Source organism: Danio rerio, chromosome 21 (assembly GCF_052040795.2).
Source record: "Danio rerio strain M-AB ecotype USA chromosome 21, GRCz13ab, whole genome shotgun sequence".
Lineage (NCBI taxonomy): Eukaryota > Metazoa > Chordata > Actinopteri > Cypriniformes > Danionidae > Danio > Danio rerio.
The window spans coordinates 95,001-115,000 of record NC_141041.1 but is presented as its reverse complement, the minus strand read 5'-3'; the positions used below and the strand labels follow the sequence as shown (position 1 = coordinate 115,000).

The following is a 20,000-nucleotide window of genomic DNA, read 5'->3' as shown; positions in this document are numbered from 1 at the left end:
TCTAACAACCGGCTGTTTGCGATAGAAAAAGCATATATAGGCTGATTTTTCCAATGGCGTCACGGTGGCGCAGTGGGCAGCACTCTCACCTCACAACACTCAGGTCTCTGGTTTGAGGCCGTACTCACACTAGGTACAGTTGCCTCGAACCGGGCCAAAGCACGCTTGTCCCCCCTCCCATCTCCCCCGACGGCCCGCACTCACACCATATCGGGCCTCGGCACGCTTACGTCATCGCTGCTGCGCTGTTCAGAAGCGCTCTCTATGGCAAACCTTTTTAGCATTTAAATCTTTGTTCTGACTCCATAAATATATTTAGAGATATCTTTAATTATATTTTGACTAGTCATAATTATAATTCCACTACTCAGAATGACAATTAGACATATCTGCAATTACAATTGTACTAGTACGAAATCAGATTGGAGATATCTGCAAATATATTATGACTAGTCATATTCCTACATTGACTTCCATTGAAAAATATTTGCAGATATCTCTAACTGAGTTTTGACTAGTCATAATACATTTGGAGATATCTTTAATTCATCATATTTAGAGATATTTACAAATATATTTAAAGATCTCTAATTAATCAACTAATAGTCAAATTACAGTTGTAGATATCTTGAATTGGATTTTTGAAGAGTCAAAACTCATTTAGAGATACCTGCAAATATTTTTCAATGGAAGTCAATGTAGGAACATGACTAGTCAGTCATAATATATTTGCAGATATCTCCAATCTGACTAGTCGAATTATAATTATGACTAGTCAAAATATAATTAGAGATATCTCTAAATATATTTATGGATAGTCTGAACAAGGTTTAAATGCTAAAACGGCTTGCCATACGCTCTCACCCAGTAGCACAGTGGAGATTTCTCCAGTTATATCGTGTCAGTGGTTTGTTATGCAGTGACATGCAGTCAAATATTTCGCCAAACAGTCCTTAGGGATGCGGGGACACGCAGTCAGATATTTCGCCGAACAGATCCGCCACTTTTGGCGCTCATAAACAATCATAAAGCCCTCGTGCTGCAGGAATGAGGAGGTCTGCTGAAGGTGCAGCTGGCGTGCTGTGAGGAGTTTGCGTCTGTAATAAACTACGGCAGTTTGCGTTCACTGAACAGTAAGAATGATTAATAAATCCATATCAAACAGTCCCTTAAAGTCACGTCTCGCTTTCGGTTTCGGGCTTTGGCGCGTTTTGCACTCACACACAAGCGTACCGCGCCAAAGCCCAAGTGAACCGCGCTCAGGCACACCTCTTCCAACCGGGCCAGGGCCGGCCAAGTGAACCGTGCTTGAGCGCGATTCAGCGCACTCACACTTCTCAAACGATCCGGGAAACGGGCCTGGGCACGGTACAGATGGCATAGTGTGAGTAGGCCCTGAGTCTCGGCTGGGTCAGTTGGTGTTTCTGTGTGGAGTTTGCATGTTCTCCCCGTGTTGGTGTGGGTTTCCTCCGGGTGCTCCGGTTTCCCCCACAGTCCAAACACATGCGCTATAGGGGAACTGATCAACTACATTGGCCGCAGTGTATGAGTGTGTGTGAATGAGTGTTTCCCAGTACTGAGCTGATCTAACCCTGTTTATATCCACTTGTTAAGTGGTGACGTGTTTGTGACGTATGTAATACTGTTTCCGGGTCCGAGCCGCCATTCATTCGAGTGGAGAAATCGTTCGTTTATGATCACGTTTTATTCCTATCATACATTAAAGTTCATTTTATATAAAGTCATAGTGTACACAACAATCTCTGGGCTTGCTGCATAACAAATACCAAAAAATTAGCAATTTATAAAAAAATGTATCACTTTCTGGGCATCGGATATTAGGCATGGACATATATACTGCCATCGTGATACATCGTGAAAGTATTAAATCGCTTTGTAAACGTTTATTATTACCATTTCATGAGTCTCCCCATTCAGTTGAATAGAGCGCTTGGACCCAGAAGCTGCTTCGCGTGACGTCACACTTAACAAGCGGATAGAGATGAGCTGCTGCTCGGGGCACACTGTAAATTTTTTATACACAAAAATAAGTTTCTAAAAACAATACCTGTTTTTAATACTTTCCTTGTTGAAATTTCGTATAATATTGAATCTCTTAAGCTTATTAATAATAAGAAGAATAATAAGTTTCTTAAAGCTTATGACAATCTTTTTTATTAATGTTTGAGGCTGTGTATTTTTTTCTCTCTCTGTCTTTCTTATTTTTTGTTATTGTATTTTTTCTTCAATGCAGTGATGTTATTATTCTTGTATTCAAAAAAAAAAAAGGTTGGAGCTCCAGAACTGTTGCTATGACAACGAAATGATCCTGGATCTATCAAATCTTCACTAACCACATCCAGATAATGGAGTAATCCACATGTGAAGAGCAGACCCCGCGCAGCCGTGAGTCTGCAGAGCGCTGCAGATGCAGATACTGAACACAGCACTGGAACATCACAGCAGCGCTGCTCTGAAAACAGCAACACACCCCGCCGCGCCAGACACATCCTGCGCCCCACTGCCCCGCGAGCGAGAGTGTGTGTGTGTGTGTGTGTGTGTGTGTGTGTGTGTGTGTGTGTACCAGCATCTCCGGCAGGTCGGTCGTCTCTCGCTCTTCTCCACCGGCAGCTCTGACAGCACAGAAAACCCTTCATCATCCTCCTCCTCTTTTTTCTCCTCTTCCTCCTCCTCCTCCTCTCCTCTGCTCTCCTCCTCCTGTCCGCTGATCACCGCCGTCTCCTCATCAAACTCTGAGCTCATTATTATGATCTGTGTGCCTCACGCCGGTGTGACGAGCTCGGCTTGGTTTCCGCTTCCGGTGACGTGTTTGAGTAAGATGGCGGCGCGCGGAGTGAAACGTGCAGCGGAGAGACAGACGCAGACCAAAGCAAAGCGCGCCAAATTAAAGAGGAAACAAAGACTAAGAGCCGAGAACGACAATAATAACAGCGATAACCATGAGGAGGAGGAGAAGAGGAGCGCGGAGGAGGAGAAGAGGAACATCATCAGCGTCCCGCCGCCCGTCAGCGCTGTGAGGAACACACACACACACACACACACACAAACACAAACACACACACACACACACATACTCTGAATATAGAGTTAGTAATGACAACACGAGTGAGCGTCTGCAGCCCTTTAGTGTGTGTGTGTGTGTGTGTGTGTGTGTGTGTGTGTGTGTGTGTGTGTGTGTGTGTGTGTGTGTGTTTGTTTGTTTGTTTGTGTGTTTGTTTGTGTGTGTGTGTGTGTGTTTGGAGTGCTTGAGTTTTAGAGAGAGGTGCACAGTGTTTGTACAGGTGGTTTGTAAGTCCACTCACCTGTGTGTGTGTTTTGGGTTGTGTTGATCTGAGCCTCGAGCGGTGGACAGCAGCAGACTCTGAAGTGAGATGCAGATTCAGAGTTCCACATGAGGGGATTAATGAGCGAATAATATCAACATTAGGAGTGTAAACATTAGGTGAGCGGGTCACACTGTAACTCGTGTCCTAACATGACGAGATGTGCAGTGATGAGCAGTTTGGCTGTTTGCACCTGATGAAAGAGGACAGAGATGTAAACACAGCACAGAATAGAGCACTCACTGCACTCCAGCACAACGCTGAGCTCTATACTCTAATGAACACACATCACAGGATTAATGTAGATGCTGGATCACTAGCCGCATTTCCACTATCGGGCCAGTGCGAGCCAGGCTTTAATCGGGCCGGGGCGGGCCAATAGCCCGGGAGGTTGAGAAATGAGGCTGAAATCATGTCGCGTTTCCACTGTCGGGCTAAAGCTCACAGCGCGTCACGCAAACACCGCCCACAGAACGTCCCCGAATCAAACGTCACACAACCCGCCCACTTCAGCGGGAATGAGGCAGATAAAGCACACCATAGAATCATCACGAAACGAAACCATTAAAATGAAGACAACCGAAACAAACAAACGACACGTTACTGTACAGCAGTACATTATATGTCTATACGCACAGACCTGTGTATTTCCATTCATTACATTTGTTTACTCGCCGACCGACTGCATTGTGCATGGAGTGCTCTCGCCACTAACGCAGGGACCCAACACAGAGAGCGCATACATCCATAATATAAAGCCACAGAAATTCTCCTTTATAACTCGATATGGCATGTATTTTTTAACATCCTCGTGTTGATAGAAGTCGTGTTAAGTGTTTCAGCACAAGAGCGAGAAGCCTAATAAAATATAGCCATATTTGTTGCGCTCGGCAGCTATTCACTAAAACTCCTCATTTAAAGTTTCATTTATAAATTTAACCACGTCAAATAAAAACATAAACAGTTGTTTGAGGATATAGAACACATTTTGTGTTTGGGCTTTCCCCCGATGTGTTTAAAGCAGCGAGCGCTGCGCAGGACTGGGTGACAGAAAAAAAGGTATAGGAGATTCTGCTTTCACTCACCCAAATAATGCTCTGTTTGCGCGATTTGATTAATATCATCGTATCCAAATACTTTATAAATATTTACTTATATAAATATTTACTTTATATAAATATTTCAAACCTTCTCCGGTGTTTATTGTTTTTAAAAAATATCAAAAATCTTTTTTTTTCAGACAGGTCTTTGCAAAATGAAAGTTAGGCTATATGTGGCTTTAAAACGGTTTGATTTATGTATTGTATATAGGCTACCTACATTGTTATAGTTAGCTTTTGTTTATTTTATATTGGTTAATTTATTTAATGTGATTTTATATATATCCGATATTTGTAATTCTTTAAATTATATTTCAATATACCTTAGGCTATTTTATCAAGATATGACAATATTTTGTTTAAAGTCTACGAAAGTGGGCACGTATTTTGTTAAGTTTATGTCTTTCTGTTGTATTTATATGTGTATTATCTCCAAAATAAATAAAGAAAAAAGCCGCTCGCGGCATAACAGAGCTGTGAAGGAGCGCTTTTTCCCTGTCTCACACACACATACAGGCATCTAAACGTGCACAAACAAACATTTTAAACTTGACAAAAACTCTTGAAAACCTTTACTGTCTGATGTGTTTTTAATATGGTGTAAAGATTATTATGCGTTATTGAAACATAAAGGAGGACGCAGCAAAGAACGTCACTATAAATTAAAACTACTTTATTATTTTATGCAGCAGCCTTACATTTAAAAGGGAAACATAAGGGTGATCATACGCAAAAAGACCCCAGACTATAAGGCTAGATGTTTTCTTTCCCTTATTTCTTTATTTGTTCGGCGCATGTACTCATGTGCGATCAGAAAACTGCCCGCCTCTTCTTTCACTCCGCCCCGAAGCCCCAGCTGGCCCTCCTTGGCCCAAGGTATTCGGCGGGCCGAAAAAGGCCGGCCGCTGGCCCCAAGAAAGCCCCGCTTTGGCCCGATTAGGCCCCGGAAGTGACAGTGGAAACCCCACTGGCCTTGGCTCGCCCTGGCTCGCTCGCTTTAGGCGCGATAGTGGAAACGCGGCTACTGATATGTGTTGGTCTGCAGGTCTGAAGTTCAGTTTCAGACTCTTTATTGTGTTCTGCAGATCTGAGCTGAACTCTCTGCTGCTGCTGTCAGTAGTGTGCTGATAATGTCCTGTCAGACTCGCATTATCAGTGTTAAACACTGAATACAGCACATGAGCTGAGCTGATCAGTGTCAGTGTTCTGTCTCTAATATATATTTCAGCTGTTGATCAGGACAATAACTCCTTTACTATGGTGAATAGTCCTTGTATAGCGTGCCGCTGCTTATATTTGGAACACAAGCTAAATCAGTGTTTAGGCTCCGTCCTCAATCTGGCAGTCTGCACTGTGTTTTGATGCAGGAGTGCAGTACCTAGTTCAGCCACTGGGTGTCAGTCCTGCACGCTGCTCCTGTCAGCTCTGCAGAGTCTCCACTGGTGTGGTGTTCGGCTCTGTGCTCCGGCTCGACACTGATCCCTCATCAGCACTGCAGGGCCATGCTGGAGCCTCATTTTTGAAATACCTGTGTCATTATACAGATCTGTGTCCTGATATGTCACAAAAACACGTACACACACACACACACACACACTCATGCTGCTCATATAATGTGTGTGCGACCCGTACAGCTTTACTCTAGACTTTTCCTCCAGCCAGAATCACGGATAAAGGTGACCCGTACCGACCTGTGCTGTACTGTACCTGTCAGTGGACACAGGCCAACAGTGTGCAGCCTAAGTGTGTGCGTGTGTGTGAATGTGTGCGTGTGTGTGTGTGTGTGTGTGTGTGTCTGCTAGTGTGTATATGCTGTTCTTTGGCCTTAAGCCTCTGCATGAACTGCTTTGCTCCGCCCCCTCAGGGTAAATGGACCAATAAGGAGCGAGTGCTGGTGTTTTCCTCTCGAGGGATCAGCTTCAGGACGAGACACCTGATGCAGGACCTGAAGACCCTGATGCCACACAGCAGAGCCGGTAACACACAGATACACACTCTCTCTCTCTCACACTCACACACACACACACACACATGTGCGCGCGCTGATGCTGAGTCTCTGTTCTGTTTTCAGACACAAAGATGGACAGAAAAGACAAGCTCTTCGTGGTGAATGAGGTACAGCAGCTCGCTGCGCCCGGCTGACTCTGGCCTGTGCAGCAGACTCAGATTCTGCTGTTCTCACACACCGTCTGCATCTGCAGAGACTTTAAACCAAAGTGTTGAATGTGAATCTCTAAAACTGCAGAATTTTGATCAAAACTGTTATAATTTTTATCTTATCATCATCATTTATGTATTTACCTTGTGTATTATTTATTTCTGTTAATCACTTTTAATTATTAGAACTTTAATAAATATAGTGAAGTGTGTTTATAAACTCTGGAAACCTTGATCTGTTTTATTGTGCCATGACAGCCATAGAAGCTGAAATGACAATAAAATTAAAGCTCTCTCTCACCTGTGTGTGTGTGTGTGTGCGTGCGTGCGTGCGTGTGCGTGTGTGTGTGTGTGTGTTTCAGGTCTGTGAAATCAAGAACTGCAACAAGTGCATCTTCTTTGAGGCCAAGAAAAAGCAGGACCTTTACATGTGGTGAGCAGCACAGCAGTGTGTGTGTGTGTGTGTGTGTGTGTGTGTGTGTGTGTGTGTGTGTGTGTGTGTGTTCATGTTCACAGTATCTGCTCTTCTCTTCCAGGATCTCTAATGTTCCTCACGGACCGTCGGTGAAGTTTCTCGTTCAAAACGGTACAAGTCCATTAAAATTCCACCAATGGAAACACACACACACACACACGCGCACACACACACACACACACACACACACACACACACACACACACACACACACACACACACACACACACACACAGGGTCTGGGCTATACTGTGCATCAGTGTGGGGGTTTGCTGAATATAATTATGCACAATTAATCAGTGATTACCGCAGTGCGTGTGTGTGTGTGCGTGCGTTCATGTGTGTGTTTGCATGTGTGTTTGCGTGTGTGTGTGTGTGTGTGTTTGCGTGTGCATAAGTGTTGAAGTGTTTGAAGAGCAGCAGCTTTATTTCTCTCTCAGTTCACACTCTGGCGGAGCTGAAGATGACCGGGAACTGCCTGAAGGGCTCCAGACCACTGCTGTCCTTCGACCCGGTGCGTGCGTGCGTGCGTGTGTGTGTGATGATGATGATGATGATGTGCGTGTGTGATGATTGTGTGTTCAGTATAATAATGATGATTGTGTGTGTGTGATGTTGTGTGTAGTGTAATAATGATGTGTGTGTGTGTGATGATGATGTGCGTGTGTGATGATGGTGTGTGTAGTGTACGAATGATGATTGTGTGTGTGTGTGTGTGTATGATGATGATGATGAGCGTGTGTGATGATGGTATGTAGTGTAATAATGATGATTGTGTGTGTGTGTGTGTGTTTCAGGCGTTTGACTCGGAGCCGCAGTACGCACTGCTGAAGGAGCTCTTCACTCAGGTGCTCTTCAGTGTTTGTCCTCTGTTCTTCATCTCTTCCTCTCTGATCTTCCTCTCTGATCTTCCTCTCTGATCTTCCTCTCTGATCTTCATCTTCCTCTCTGATCTTCATCTTCCTCTCTGATCTTCATCTTCCTCGTCTGACTCTGGCATGTAGGGTTGCAGATGCTGGATGTGTGGTTGTAGTCTGAGGAAGACTCTGTCATGTGTAACGGCGCTGCTGTGCTGCATCAGCTGGAGACAGTATAGAGCTCTTCACTGCGGCTCGCTGCCTGATGCACAGCAGACCCAGCAGCATTTCCCTGTGGACTCAACAGAAGACAAGAGTTTCTGGCATTTAAACATGAGGAATAATGTTCACTGAAAATAAACGACAGATCAATCAATCAGCCAGTCAGTGAGCACAATAACAGCTGTCTGTATTATTGATGTGGTTGTGAGTTTTGGCCTGTAGAGAGTGTGTGCAGTCGCAGGCTGCATTAGGAGTGTGTTTGCTGTTCATCTCGTGTTTCTCTCATGAGCAGTAATGTGTGTGTTCCATATGAAGGATGAAGCTGATTGGTCCATTCTAGTCACGTGATGCACAGTGCGCTCGCACCGTTCTTTTAACCTGGTGTGCCTGGAGAGCGTGAGCACATCGTGCCGCTCACGAAAAAGCAAACTAGCTTGTACAAAAGACGGCATGTGAGAACAGCCCTCAGTGATCAGCCCCCGCCATAGCTACAGCCGCCTTTAATCCAGTGTGTGTGTGTGTGTGTGTGTATTCGCCCCAGTGTACATGCTCAGGACTTAAACTAGCGCACAGACTGGTTTAAACTGGTTTATAGCTGGTCTAGACTGGTTTATAGTTGGTCTAGGCTGGTTTATAGCTGGTTTAGACTGGTTCAAACTGGTTTGTACTGGTCTGCAATGTCCACTAACACTGCTCGTGTCCTGCAGGTCTTCTCCACCCCGCTGCACCACCCTAAGAGTCAGCCGTTCGTGGATCATGTCATCAGCTTCAGCATTGCAGACCACAGGATCTGGTTCCGGAACTATCAGGTGAGGTTCTGCGGTTCTGAGAGGATCTGCGGTTCTGCGGCGCTCCACTGACCGCTGTTCTCCTGTTGCAGATCGTGGAGGAGGACGCCTCGCTGGTGGAGATCGGCCCGCGCTTCGTCCTCAACCCCATACGCATCTTCCAGGGCAGCTTCGGCGGACCCACGCTCTACGAGAACCCACACTTCCAGTCACCCAACGCGGTCAGCAGCGCGCACACACACACACACACACACACACACACACACAGCACTGTCTGCTACTGATCTGTTATTGATCTGAGTGTTAATATTGTTTTGGTGTGTGTGTGTGTGTGTGTGTGTGTGTGTGTGTGTGTGTGTGTGTGTGTGTGCGCGTGTGTGCAGCACCGGCGCATGCTCCGACTGGCTGCAGCCGCGCGGCAGAAGGAGCGACAGATGGTGAAGCAGGTGCGGATGGAGAAGCGGATGGAGGAGTGTGTGCTGCTGCAGCCTGACCTGACGGAGGCCGTGTTCAACACCCCGGCGGAGCCCAAAGCCCCACGGCCGGAGGCCCCGGGGCCCCAGAAGAAGAAGAAGAAACGGCTGACGGAGCTGAAGAAGAAGACCCTGATGAAGAAGAAGGGCCTGAGTGTGTGAATCTGCACGAGTGTGTGTGTGTTCATGATCATCTGTTCCTCATGGTGTGTTAATAAAGATGTTTTATTAATGTTGACGGTTGTGTCTCTGTCTTCATGTCGTCTGCTGACTGCAGCACATCCTGAGCCGCAACTGAATAACGGCCAGGTTTAATGTCCCAACATGGCGGACTCTGAGTGCAAAAGCACAGTTGAACATTTGAGCGGCGCTGTTCTGCTGATGAGCTCCAGTTTCACTTTAATCTATATCAATGTTTTCGCGCGCTACGCCGGAGGAGTGTGTGACGCGACGCTACCGGTAGGAACCTCTTGTTCACAGCTTTTGTTTCCGGGCGGACCGTTTCGCTCAGGACCGGAAGCATGGCGTTCAACTTCGGCGGCGCGTCGGGCAGCGCGAGTGAGTAAAATTAATCTAAAACTATTAATAATGAACATTAAACATGATGACGGCGCTGCAGGAGCGCTGATACTGCTGTAAACCTGATACCACTGTGCTGTAAACCACTGGCGCTCATCTCATCTGCTCTGTGTGTGTGTGTGTGTGTGTGTTTTCATTACTGTGCGGCTGCTGTTGTGTGTTCATAACTGTGTGTGTGTGATGGTGATGGTGATGATGATGAAGGCGCTCCGGGCTTCTCATTTAAGTCATCTTCATCCACTCCGTTTGGTTTCGGCGCCTCAACCACAACCACCGCCAGCAGCGCCACGGGCTTCGGTAAACACACACACACACACACACTCTCCCTCTCTCCCGGGCCTGTGAGGTAAAGCTAGTTTAATATGTTCATTTGTGATCAGTGACGTTTTTTGATACTCTTCACTCCAGTATACACTACAGTACACACTACACACTCCAGTATACACTACACACTACAGTACACACTACACACTCAAGTATACACTACAGTACACACTACACACTCAAGTATACACTACAGTACACACTACACACTCAAGTATACACTACAGTACACACTACACACTCCAGTATACACTACACACTCCAGTATACACTACAGTACACACTACACACTCCAGTATACACTACACACTCCAGTATACACTACAGTACACACTACACACTCCAGTATACACCACACACTCCAGTATACACTACACACTCCAGTATACACTACAGTACACATTACACACTCCAGTATACACTACACACTCCAGTATACACTACAGTACACACTACACACTCCAGTATACACTACACACTCCAGTATACACTACAGTACACACTACACACTCCAGTACACACTACACACTCCAGTATACACTCCAGTACCGCTGCTGTGCTCTGCAGTATTGGCTGGTAGCAGGAGTTCACTGTAGAGTCTGCTAGTGAGCTCTGTCAGGGGTTGTGTTGGGGTGAATGTCTGCATGTGTCACCCCGCCGGTCCCACACCACCCAACCTGCACTGAGCTGGGATCAAACCGGCGACCTTTCGCATGTTAAGGCTGATTTATACTTCTGCGGCAAACGGTGGCGTATGCTACGCCGCTGACCCATAGCCATTCGCCGTGGCCATCGGCGTCGCTGACGTGCACCTCTCAAAAAATGTAACTACACGTCACAACAACGCGTAGCGCAAGCTCTGTGATTGGTCGGCTTGGTATCGCTGACGAGTCTGGGCGGGACCGAGAGCCGCGCGAATGTTTACAAGTGAAGGAGCTCCGGATGGAGAGTTTTGTTCTGTGTTTCCCTCATGGTTACAGTTGCTGCACGTCCGCCGGTTCCTGCCTCAAAATGAGCGAGTTTGAGCCACTTGTACATCCAGGAAGTGTTCAGGAAAAGCAAAACAGCAGCGAAGAAACTCGACACAGAGGAACATTTACACCTCACTGCCCACTAGTGCTTCAGAAGTGTTAATGCAGACCAACAGAGACAGCAGCAGCAGTATAAGCACAGCTACACGCGTTACATGCGCCGTGGGTCACGCCGCTCACTTGCTGCAGAAGTATAAACCAGGCCTTACAAGGAGGCGAAACACCATGGCCTCTAGTGTCTGTCGCTAGAGCACCTCTAGAGGTCGGAGGATCGAGGTTTACCTGCACAGCACTCACTAGCTGACCTCCATTACACATAACAGCAGCGCTCCCCCAGTTCCCTCCTCAGCACACACACACACACACACACACACACACACTGCACTCTGCATCTGAGTGGTGTGTGTGTGTGTGTGTGTGTGTGTGGTCAGGGTTCTGCTGGTTGTTGGTTATATTGACCTGTCACAGTTCAGTCAGAGTGAGTTGGACGCTGTAATGATGACGGGGTCACTGTGGTTAGAGAGAGATGTGCTGCAGTTCAGCTACCGTCAGCAGACCACACCGTCAACCCTGCTGCTGTTCCTCCCGCCGTTCTCCTGTATGTGACGGTTCTGTCCCGATATCATCCTGTAAAGCTGTTTCTCTGGAGGCTGGCAACAAACATCAGAGCCGATCCTCCCTATACACAACCCAGACTGCTGATCCACCAGGGGGCGCCGCTAGCTCTTCACTGCGGGTCTGTTCTGTGGTTTCGTTATGTTCAGGCATGAAAACAGTTATAATTAACTATAATAACAGCAGGATTCCCTTCCTCTCCATCACAGACAGCATCACCCCTATACAGTCCTCTAATACAGTATAGCGCACAGCCTTCATCCTCATCATCAGTAATGTTTCACTGCGCGTGCACACACACACACGCACGCGCTGCTAACATGCTGTTGCCATGGTTACAGGTCTGACCGGAACCGGCTTTGGAGCGCCGACCACCACATCAGCTTCCACAGGCTTCGGCTTCGGCACTGGTGGCACGGGTGAGTGTGTGTGTGTGTGCTGTCTCTAACACACTGACTGACTCTCTTCTGTGTGTGTGTGTGTTTGTGAGCGAGCACGTGTGTGCGCATACGTGCATATGCTGTCACTAACCCACTCTCTCTCGTGTGTGTGCGCGTGCGTGCGAGCATGTGTTTGCTTGCGTTCACGTGTGTGCGTGTGTGCTGTATCTAACACACTCTCTCCTGTGTGTGTGTGTGTGTGTGTGTGTGTGTGCGTGTGTGCATGCGCTGTCTTTAACACACTCTCCTGTGTGTGTGTGCGCTGTCTCTAACACACTGACTCTCTCTCTCCTGTGTGTGTGTGTGTGCTGTCTCTAACACACTGACTCTCTCCTGTTTGTGTGTGTGTGTGTGTGTGTGTGCTGTCTCTAACACACTGACTCTCTCCTGTTTGTGTGTGTGTGTTTCTCCTGGGGCCGCTGTGGTCAGGATTCGGGCCCCTGGTCTGCAGTGCGGGCCCTGGCCCCGCCCCCTCTGCCGCTGCTGTTAGTTTCGGCGGGTTCGGTTTGGGCCCTGCGGCCCCGGTGTTCAGTTTCGGCAGCGGCCTCGGGGGAGCAGGTAGATGAGCTCCGAGAGGTCAAAGGTCACGCATGATCAGATCACACCACGCCTCCATCCCTGTGTGTGTGTGTGTGTATGTGAGAGAGAGAGAGAGTGACAGACAGACAGACGTAGTGTGTGTGTGTGTGTTGGTGCCACTCTGATCATGTCATCAACAGTTAGTGCTCATCATCTCCGGTGTGTGTGTGTGTTTTCATCTTGTGTGTTTTTTTCGTCTCTGTTGTGTGCGTGTGCGTGAGTGTGTGTGTGAGTGTGTTTTTCATCTCCGGTGTGTGTGTGTGTGTGTGTGTGTGTGTGTTTTCATCTTGTGTGTTTTTTTCGTCTCTGTTGTGTGCGTGTGCGTGAGTGTGTGTGTGAGTGTGTTTTTCATCTCCGGTGTGTGTGAGTGTGTGTTTTTCATCTGTGGTGTGTGTTTGTCTCCAGCAGGAGCGTTTGGCGGGTTCGGCTCCACCACCACCTCCGCCGGCACTGGGTCAAGCTTCAGTTTCTCCACACCGGCTAACACAGGTACAGGCGCACACACACACACACACATACAGAGAGAGAGAGAGGAGAGATGCTGCGTCCCGTGCACACACACTGCAGAGTTACTACACACACCTCACACACGTCTCTGACACACACAGTGTTAGGGTGTGGTGTGTGTATCTGAAATGGGACACTGTGTGTGTATGTGTGCGCATGCGTGTGTGTGTATGCTTGTGTGTGCGCATGCATGCATATGTGTGTGTGTGTGTGTGTATGCTTGTGTGTGCGCATGCGTGTGTGTGTGTTTGTGTGTGTGCTTGTCTCTGAGCGCGTCTCCTCTCCGTCTGCAGGTTCGAGTCTCTTCAACACTCAGAGTAAGGGCTTCGGCTTCTCCAGCGCTCCGGCTCCGGCTTCAGGCTTCACTGGGGCTCTGGGTGGAGGAGCTCTGGGCTTTGGAGGCTTCGGTGCGCTGCAGAACACACAGCAAGGTGAAGTCAGAGCCACACACACACACACACACACACACACACAGAGCAGTGGAAACAGCTGATATTCTGCATAAAGCACATGGAGCTGGAGTGAATGACAGTCCAGCAGAGGAGTCTGTTGAAGCAGGAGTGTCGGCCGGCGGGCCGTGAGAGATCTCCATATTACTCTGTATTTCTCGCTGCATTAGATGATGTCAGTCATGTGCTCAATCCTGCTCTCTGATTGGTTACTTCAGAACTGGCTGCAGGATGGGCCTCATGATGGCGCTAGCGCACGCCGCTCTGCTCATTCTGCTCTTTCACTAGCTCGCAGCGCGTCACGCAAACCCCGCCCCCAGAACATCCCCCGAATTAAAACGTCACACAACCCGCCCACTTCAGCAGGAATCAGGCAGATAAAGCCCACCACATCATCATCATCAGGAGAGCATTAAAATGAAGACAACCCAAACACACAAACGACCCGTTACTGTACAGCAGCACAGTGTATGTCTATACACACAGACCTGTGTTCTCATTCATCATAGTCATTTACTCATCGACCGACTGTTGGCATCGAAATCCAGTGGTCTCGCCACTAACGGAGGGACCCAGCGCAGGGAGCGCACACATCCATAATATAACACCACATATATCAAATTCTCCACTAATAACTCGATATAAAATGTGTTGGATAACATCCTCTAGACAGAATCTGTCCAACATTCAGCCCAAACGCTCCGGAGAGAACTGAAACATGATTTTCCCTGTAGGCTTTATGACAGTTAATAGATTATTCGCTTTATTTAAAGATGTTGATTATTATATCTGAAGTAAAGGAAAGTGTTCAGCACATAAGAGCAGCACGTAATAAAATACAGCCTGTACTGCGTTGCGCTCAGCAGCTGTGCACTAATAAAGCTCTTTATGTATTTAATTTTCCTTTTGTAATTTCTCCACGTCATATAAACACACACACACACACACTTGTTTGAGGACACAGAACACATGTTGTGTTTGCAGTTTTCCCCGATGCGTCTGTAAAGTGCTGCGCAGCTGCAGACAGAAGAAAAGGCGCCTATTTCTGCGTTCACTCGCCCTGATAATGCTCTGTGTGCAGGATTAATATCATCGTCTCCAAATACTAATACATAATATTTAAAACCTTCTCTGGTGTGTATTGTGTTTAGAAAATATCAAATCTTTTTTCAGAGAGGCTTTTGTAAAATGAAGTTTATGGCTTTAACAGTTTGATATAGGGCCTAATTGTTCTAGCTTTTGTTAGTTTTCTATTGGTTTATTTATTTAATGTGATTTTATTATATCTGATATTTGCAATTCTTTAAATTATATTTCAATACAGCTTCGGCTATTTTATCTAGATATGACACTATTGTTTTGAGCCTACAAAAGTGGACATGAAATTTGTAGAGTTTCATGTGTTTCTGTTGTGTTCATATAGTGTATTATCTCCAAAATAAATAAAGAAGAAAAATATTAAAGGAAAAAGCTGCTCGCGGCATCAACAGAGCTGTGAAGGGAGCGCTCTTTCCCTTAGTCTCACACACACACACACACACACACACACACCTAAACATGCACAAACACACCTTATAAACTTGACAATAACTCTGGAAAACCTTTACAGTCTGCTGTGTGTTTAAGCAGCGGTCACCAACCCTGTTCCTGGAGATCTGCCTTCCTGCACATTTCAGTTGTAGCCCTGAGCAAACACAGCGGTTTGTAATGATCAAGTGCTGCTTCAGGGACTATTAATTGGTTCAGGTGTGTTTGATCAGGGTTGGGACTGAATTCTGCAGGAAGGCAGATCTCCAGGAACAGGGTTGACCATCGCTGCTCTAAAGATTATTCTGCATTATTGAAACATCGAGGAGGACGCAGCAAAGAAAAGTCACTTAAATGTTTTCAATAAGCATCCACGATGTTTTCTTTCCCTTATTGGTTTGTGTGTTTGGTGCATGTACTCATGTGCGATCAGAAAACTGTCCGCCTCTCCTTTCACTCCGCCCTGAAGCCCCGGCTGGCCCTCTTTGGCCCAAGGTATTCGGCGGGCTGAAAAGGCCGGCCGCTGGCCCCAAGAAAGCCCCGCTTTGGCCCGATTAGGCCCCGGAAGTGACAGTGGAAACGCGACGGGCCCTGGCTCACTCGCTTTAGGCGCGATAGTGGAAACACGGCTTTGAGGGAAGAGCGGCCGTACAGGAGGGTCCAGCGAGGCTCAGTGTGTTTCTGACTGGAATAATCCTGCAGATGAGCTTCAGACGCGCTGGCGGAGCTGCTCACTGATACTGTCAGACATCTCACAATAACATCCAATATCAGACTCAAACACCAGCACATCCTCACGCTTCAGCACATGTAGAGTTTACTGTGTGTGTGTGTGTGTGTTTAAATAAGCATTTCACACACATTTTAGTGCACATGTCAGACAGACCGGCCTTCAAAAACTGATCAGAGACGGCAGCGCCCTGAAGAGAAGCGGCTGAGAAGCCCTGAGCTACATGACTCCTGAACTGAGCGACTGCAGAGGTCAGAGGTCAGCGTGTGCTGCAGTCAGCTCAGTCACTCTGCAGCTCATTTCAGGACAACTGACACTCGACTTCTGATGCACATCTGAGCACATGTGGACCAAGTGTGTGTGTGTGTGTGTGTGTGTGTGTGTGTACCCAGGTGGTGTGTTCGGCCAGCAGGCTCCGCCCCCGTGCAGTCAGCTCTTCAACACAGCGAGCGCTCTCTCAGCGCCGGCGGTCCTCAGTGACGAGCGAGACTCCATCCTGGCGCGCTGGAACCAACTGCAGGCATTCTGGGGGATCGGCAGAGGATACTACTGCAGCACCACACCGCCTGTAGAGTTCAGCCAGGAGAACCCATTCTGCAGATTCAAGGTGCACACACACACACACACACACACACACACACACACACACACACACACACACACACCTCTGCAGATTCAAGGTGTTGTGTGTATTATTTCAGGGTGTTTCTGTAGTCCCTCTGTGCTCATCTCTGTGTGTGTGTGTGTGTGTGTGTGTGTGTGTGTGTGTATGTGTGTGTGCAGGCGGTGGGCTACAGCTGTGTTCCAGATGTGCGTGATGAGGACGGTCTGCTGGCTCTGGCTCTGGGGAAGCGTGAGGCAGATGTGCGTCTGCAGCAGCAGCAGCTGGTTGAGTCTCTGCACAAACTACTGGGAGGAGCACACACACTCTCCGTCAATGTGGAGGGGGTGCGCGCGCTGCCGGACGACCAGTGAGTAACACACACACACACACACACACACACACACACACACACACACACTCATGTGAAGCAGTGGGGAGTTTCTGACACAGTGTCTGCTGCATGAGGACAGGAGGAGTGTGTGCTACAGCAGGTCTGTCAGCCATAAAGGAGAAGACTCGACCTCCTTTAGTGGACTCTGCTCTTCAGAAGCCCTGAGTGTAGAGCTCTTGAAGAGCGGGTTGGGCTGTAGCGAGACAGAAGCTGGGTCAGATGAACAGGAGCTGGGTTATTCAGATTTATAGGGAAGCAGCAATATCTGATGATCAATACTGGACTGAACAGCAGTCGGTGCAGCAGGAGAACACGCGGGGATGAGGACATGTCTGCTGCAGCTTCACTGACTGAAGCTTATTAATAGAGGACGCTGGAGCAGCAGAGCCTTACAGTCATCTCATCTAGAGCTCATACAAGCATCAGCTAGCTCTGCTGAGCCTGAGAGCAGGAGTACAGTAGAGCCTCACACTGACCCTACAGCCCCCATACTGCACTGCCTGACCTCTGAACCCAGACACACTGTACTGTAGAGCGCTGTTCATCTGTGTGTGTGTGTGTGTGTGTGCGCGTGCAGGACGGAGGTGATCATCTATGTGGTGGAGCGCTCCCCGAACGGCTCCTCTAAGCGTGTGCCGGCGTCGACGCTCTACAACTTCCTGGAGCAGGTGAACATCAAAACACAACTGCAGCAGCTGAGCGTGATCATGACCGTCAGCCGCACCGCCCTGAGCCCAGCACAGCTCAAACAACTGCTGCAGAACCCCCCCGCAGGTACACACACACACACACTGACTCCAGCACAGCCACACACACTTGTGATGCACATTGCTGATGAATAACAGACAGCTAACTGTGTGTGTGTGTGTGTGTGTGCGCGCGCAGGTGTGGACCCCATCATCTGGGAACAGGCTAAAGTGGACAATCCAGACCCAGAGAAGTGTGTGCTGATTCACTCACTCATGCCTGATGCTGCTGCTCTGATCTTCATCCTCTTCCTCTTCCTCCTCTTCAGGCTGATTCCGGTGCCGATGGTGGGCTTCCGTGAGCTGCTGCGCCGGCTGAAGATCCAGGAGCAGATGACCAAACAGCACCAGACACGAGTGGACGTAAGACAGAGAGTGAGAGTGTGTGTGTGTGTGTGTGTTTTACCACTGATGTGTGTGTGTGTGTTTCATTACGTGTGTGTGTGTGTTCAGATCATCTCCACAGACATCAGTGAGCTGCAGAGGAATCAGGCCACCACCGCCGCCAAGATCACACAGTACAAACGCAAACTGATGGACCTCTCACACAGAGTGCTGCAGGTACCACACACACACACACACACACACACACACACACACACACACAGACTGTCTGGCTAGTTTCTGTGCTCTACTTCTGCTGAATAGGCAACACTAGTCCAACACTTCTGGCCATGATCACCAGTGAAGCGGAGGGAATCAGACATCAGTGTAGTGTAGCCGGACCGGCTCAGATGTTCATCTCCAGTCGTCAGTGCATCATCTGCTCCTTCATGACAGTTTTGTAGCTATTGAACAGATTTAGCTTGTAAACTGTCTCGTGCACATCAGTGTAGCCTGTGACTGGAGGATGAACACATTCAGTGATGGCGGATCTGCTCTCCGCTTCTGCCATGGCCTCTTTCGGCTTTAACATCCCTCAAGTTTAATAAACATTTATCAACATCTTCCTCCTCTCTCACGGCTGCTGCAGTCTCTGGCCAAGAACGACTGATGCTCAGGTTCTGTCTGATCAGGGATTATACAGGTGTGTGTACAGGCGTTCTGTTACACACTAACACTTCAGAGTGTTTCATATTCAACTCAAATCAAACACGCCGCTGCTCGAACTGTTCACTCCAGTCTGAAAATAACCCAGCGCTCCACACACCGACATCACGTCACACACCCGAGGACAACCTCCGCAAACACAGCGACGACGTCACAGTCAAGAGAACTAGCGCACACATCGAGAATAAACCAGGCTTCACCCTCTCTCTCTCTCTGTGTGTGTGTGTGTGTGTGTGTGTGTGTGTGCGCTGCAGGTGTTGATCCGGCAGGAGGTGCAGAGGAAGAGTGGTTACGCCGTGCAGCTGGATGAGGAGCATTTGCGGGTGCAGCTGGAGACCATCCAATCAGAGCTCAACGCACCCACACAGTTCAAGGTGTGTGCATGAGGGGATTTCCTCCATCAGCACTGCATTCAGATCACACACACACACTCACAAACACTCACACACACAAACACACACACACACACACTCACAAACACTCACACACACATTTTTGAAATGGTTGCACTGCACAGTTTGTCCACACGATGTCGCCAGTGAACCGAATGAGCAGCAAAAGCTGTGAACACACACACACACACACACACACACACATAAAGCAGTGTCCACTGTAGTGTGTACTCTGGCTGTCAGACGCTCACTGCAGAGGGAGACTCTGGTTCTTGGCTAGTGAAGGTTTATTGATGGCAGATTCAGACTCGGTTCCTCTGCAGCTCATGCGGGGACACCGGCCGGGTCTGAGGCAGGGGAACTCTCAGGCTTCAGTTCAGGCTTAATCAAGGTAATGTGAACATTCACCCGGCCTAATCTGATGCCATTTCAATTCACTAAACGTCTTAATAATGATGAACACTTTATAGTCAATAATAGTTAATATATATATATATATATATATATATATATAAGATCTTTAGGAACAGAGCAATAATACAGTAAATTCAACCAAGATAGACCTTTTCCAAATGAAACACAAGCAAACTACCACTGTTCTATATGGTGTGTAATGCTTC

The 20,000-nt window shown here is 47.8% G+C and overlaps 3 protein-coding genes across 18 annotated transcripts in view; 2 read left to right on the top strand and 1 right to left on the bottom strand.

The window, feature by feature from the left end:
* Nucleotides 1-2,805, bottom strand: part of dtwd2 (DTW motif tRNA-uridine aminocarboxypropyltransferase 2) — a 10,382-nt gene extending 7,577 nt beyond the window's left edge. For both annotated transcript variants that reach the window (XM_087300442.1, XM_087300441.1), the window contains exon 1: nucleotides 2,585-2,805. In XM_087300442.1, coding sequence (XP_087156568.1) covers nucleotides 2,585-2,763 — 179 coding nt within the window. In that variant the 5' untranslated portion in view covers nucleotides 2,764-2,805. The remainder of the gene's footprint in view (nucleotides 1-2,584) is intronic.
* Nucleotides 2,752-9,652, top strand: brix1 (biogenesis of ribosomes BRX1). The gene is given in 10 exon segments (NM_001172556.1): nucleotides 2,752-3,034; nucleotides 6,309-6,420; nucleotides 6,516-6,559; nucleotides 6,964-7,034; nucleotides 7,138-7,187; nucleotides 7,517-7,590; nucleotides 7,874-7,924; nucleotides 8,863-8,964; nucleotides 9,036-9,164; nucleotides 9,327-9,652. Coding segments are annotated over 10 exon segments (1,152 nt in total). The 5' UTR covers nucleotides 2,752-2,767; the 3' UTR covers nucleotides 9,579-9,652.
* Nucleotides 9,653-9,922: 270 nt separating this feature from the next.
* Nucleotides 9,923-20,000, top strand: part of nup54 (nucleoporin 54) — an 11,318-nt gene continuing 1,240 nt past the window's right edge. The window contains exons 1-13 of one of the 15 annotated variants that reach the window (XM_087299312.1): nucleotides 9,927-9,974; nucleotides 10,200-10,292; nucleotides 12,307-12,375; nucleotides 12,835-12,963; nucleotides 13,393-13,473; nucleotides 13,785-13,922; nucleotides 16,590-16,804; nucleotides 16,981-17,168; nucleotides 17,770-17,966; nucleotides 18,078-18,132; nucleotides 18,208-18,301; nucleotides 18,392-18,499; nucleotides 19,243-19,362. In XM_087299312.1, the coding sequence (XP_087155438.1) occupies nucleotides 9,938-9,974; nucleotides 10,200-10,292; nucleotides 12,307-12,375; nucleotides 12,835-12,963; nucleotides 13,393-13,473; nucleotides 13,785-13,922; nucleotides 16,590-16,804; nucleotides 16,981-17,168; nucleotides 17,770-17,966; nucleotides 18,078-18,132; nucleotides 18,208-18,301; nucleotides 18,392-18,499; nucleotides 19,243-19,362 (1,524 nt within the window). In that variant the 5' untranslated portion in view covers nucleotides 9,927-9,937. 15 annotated transcript variants of the gene reach the window in all.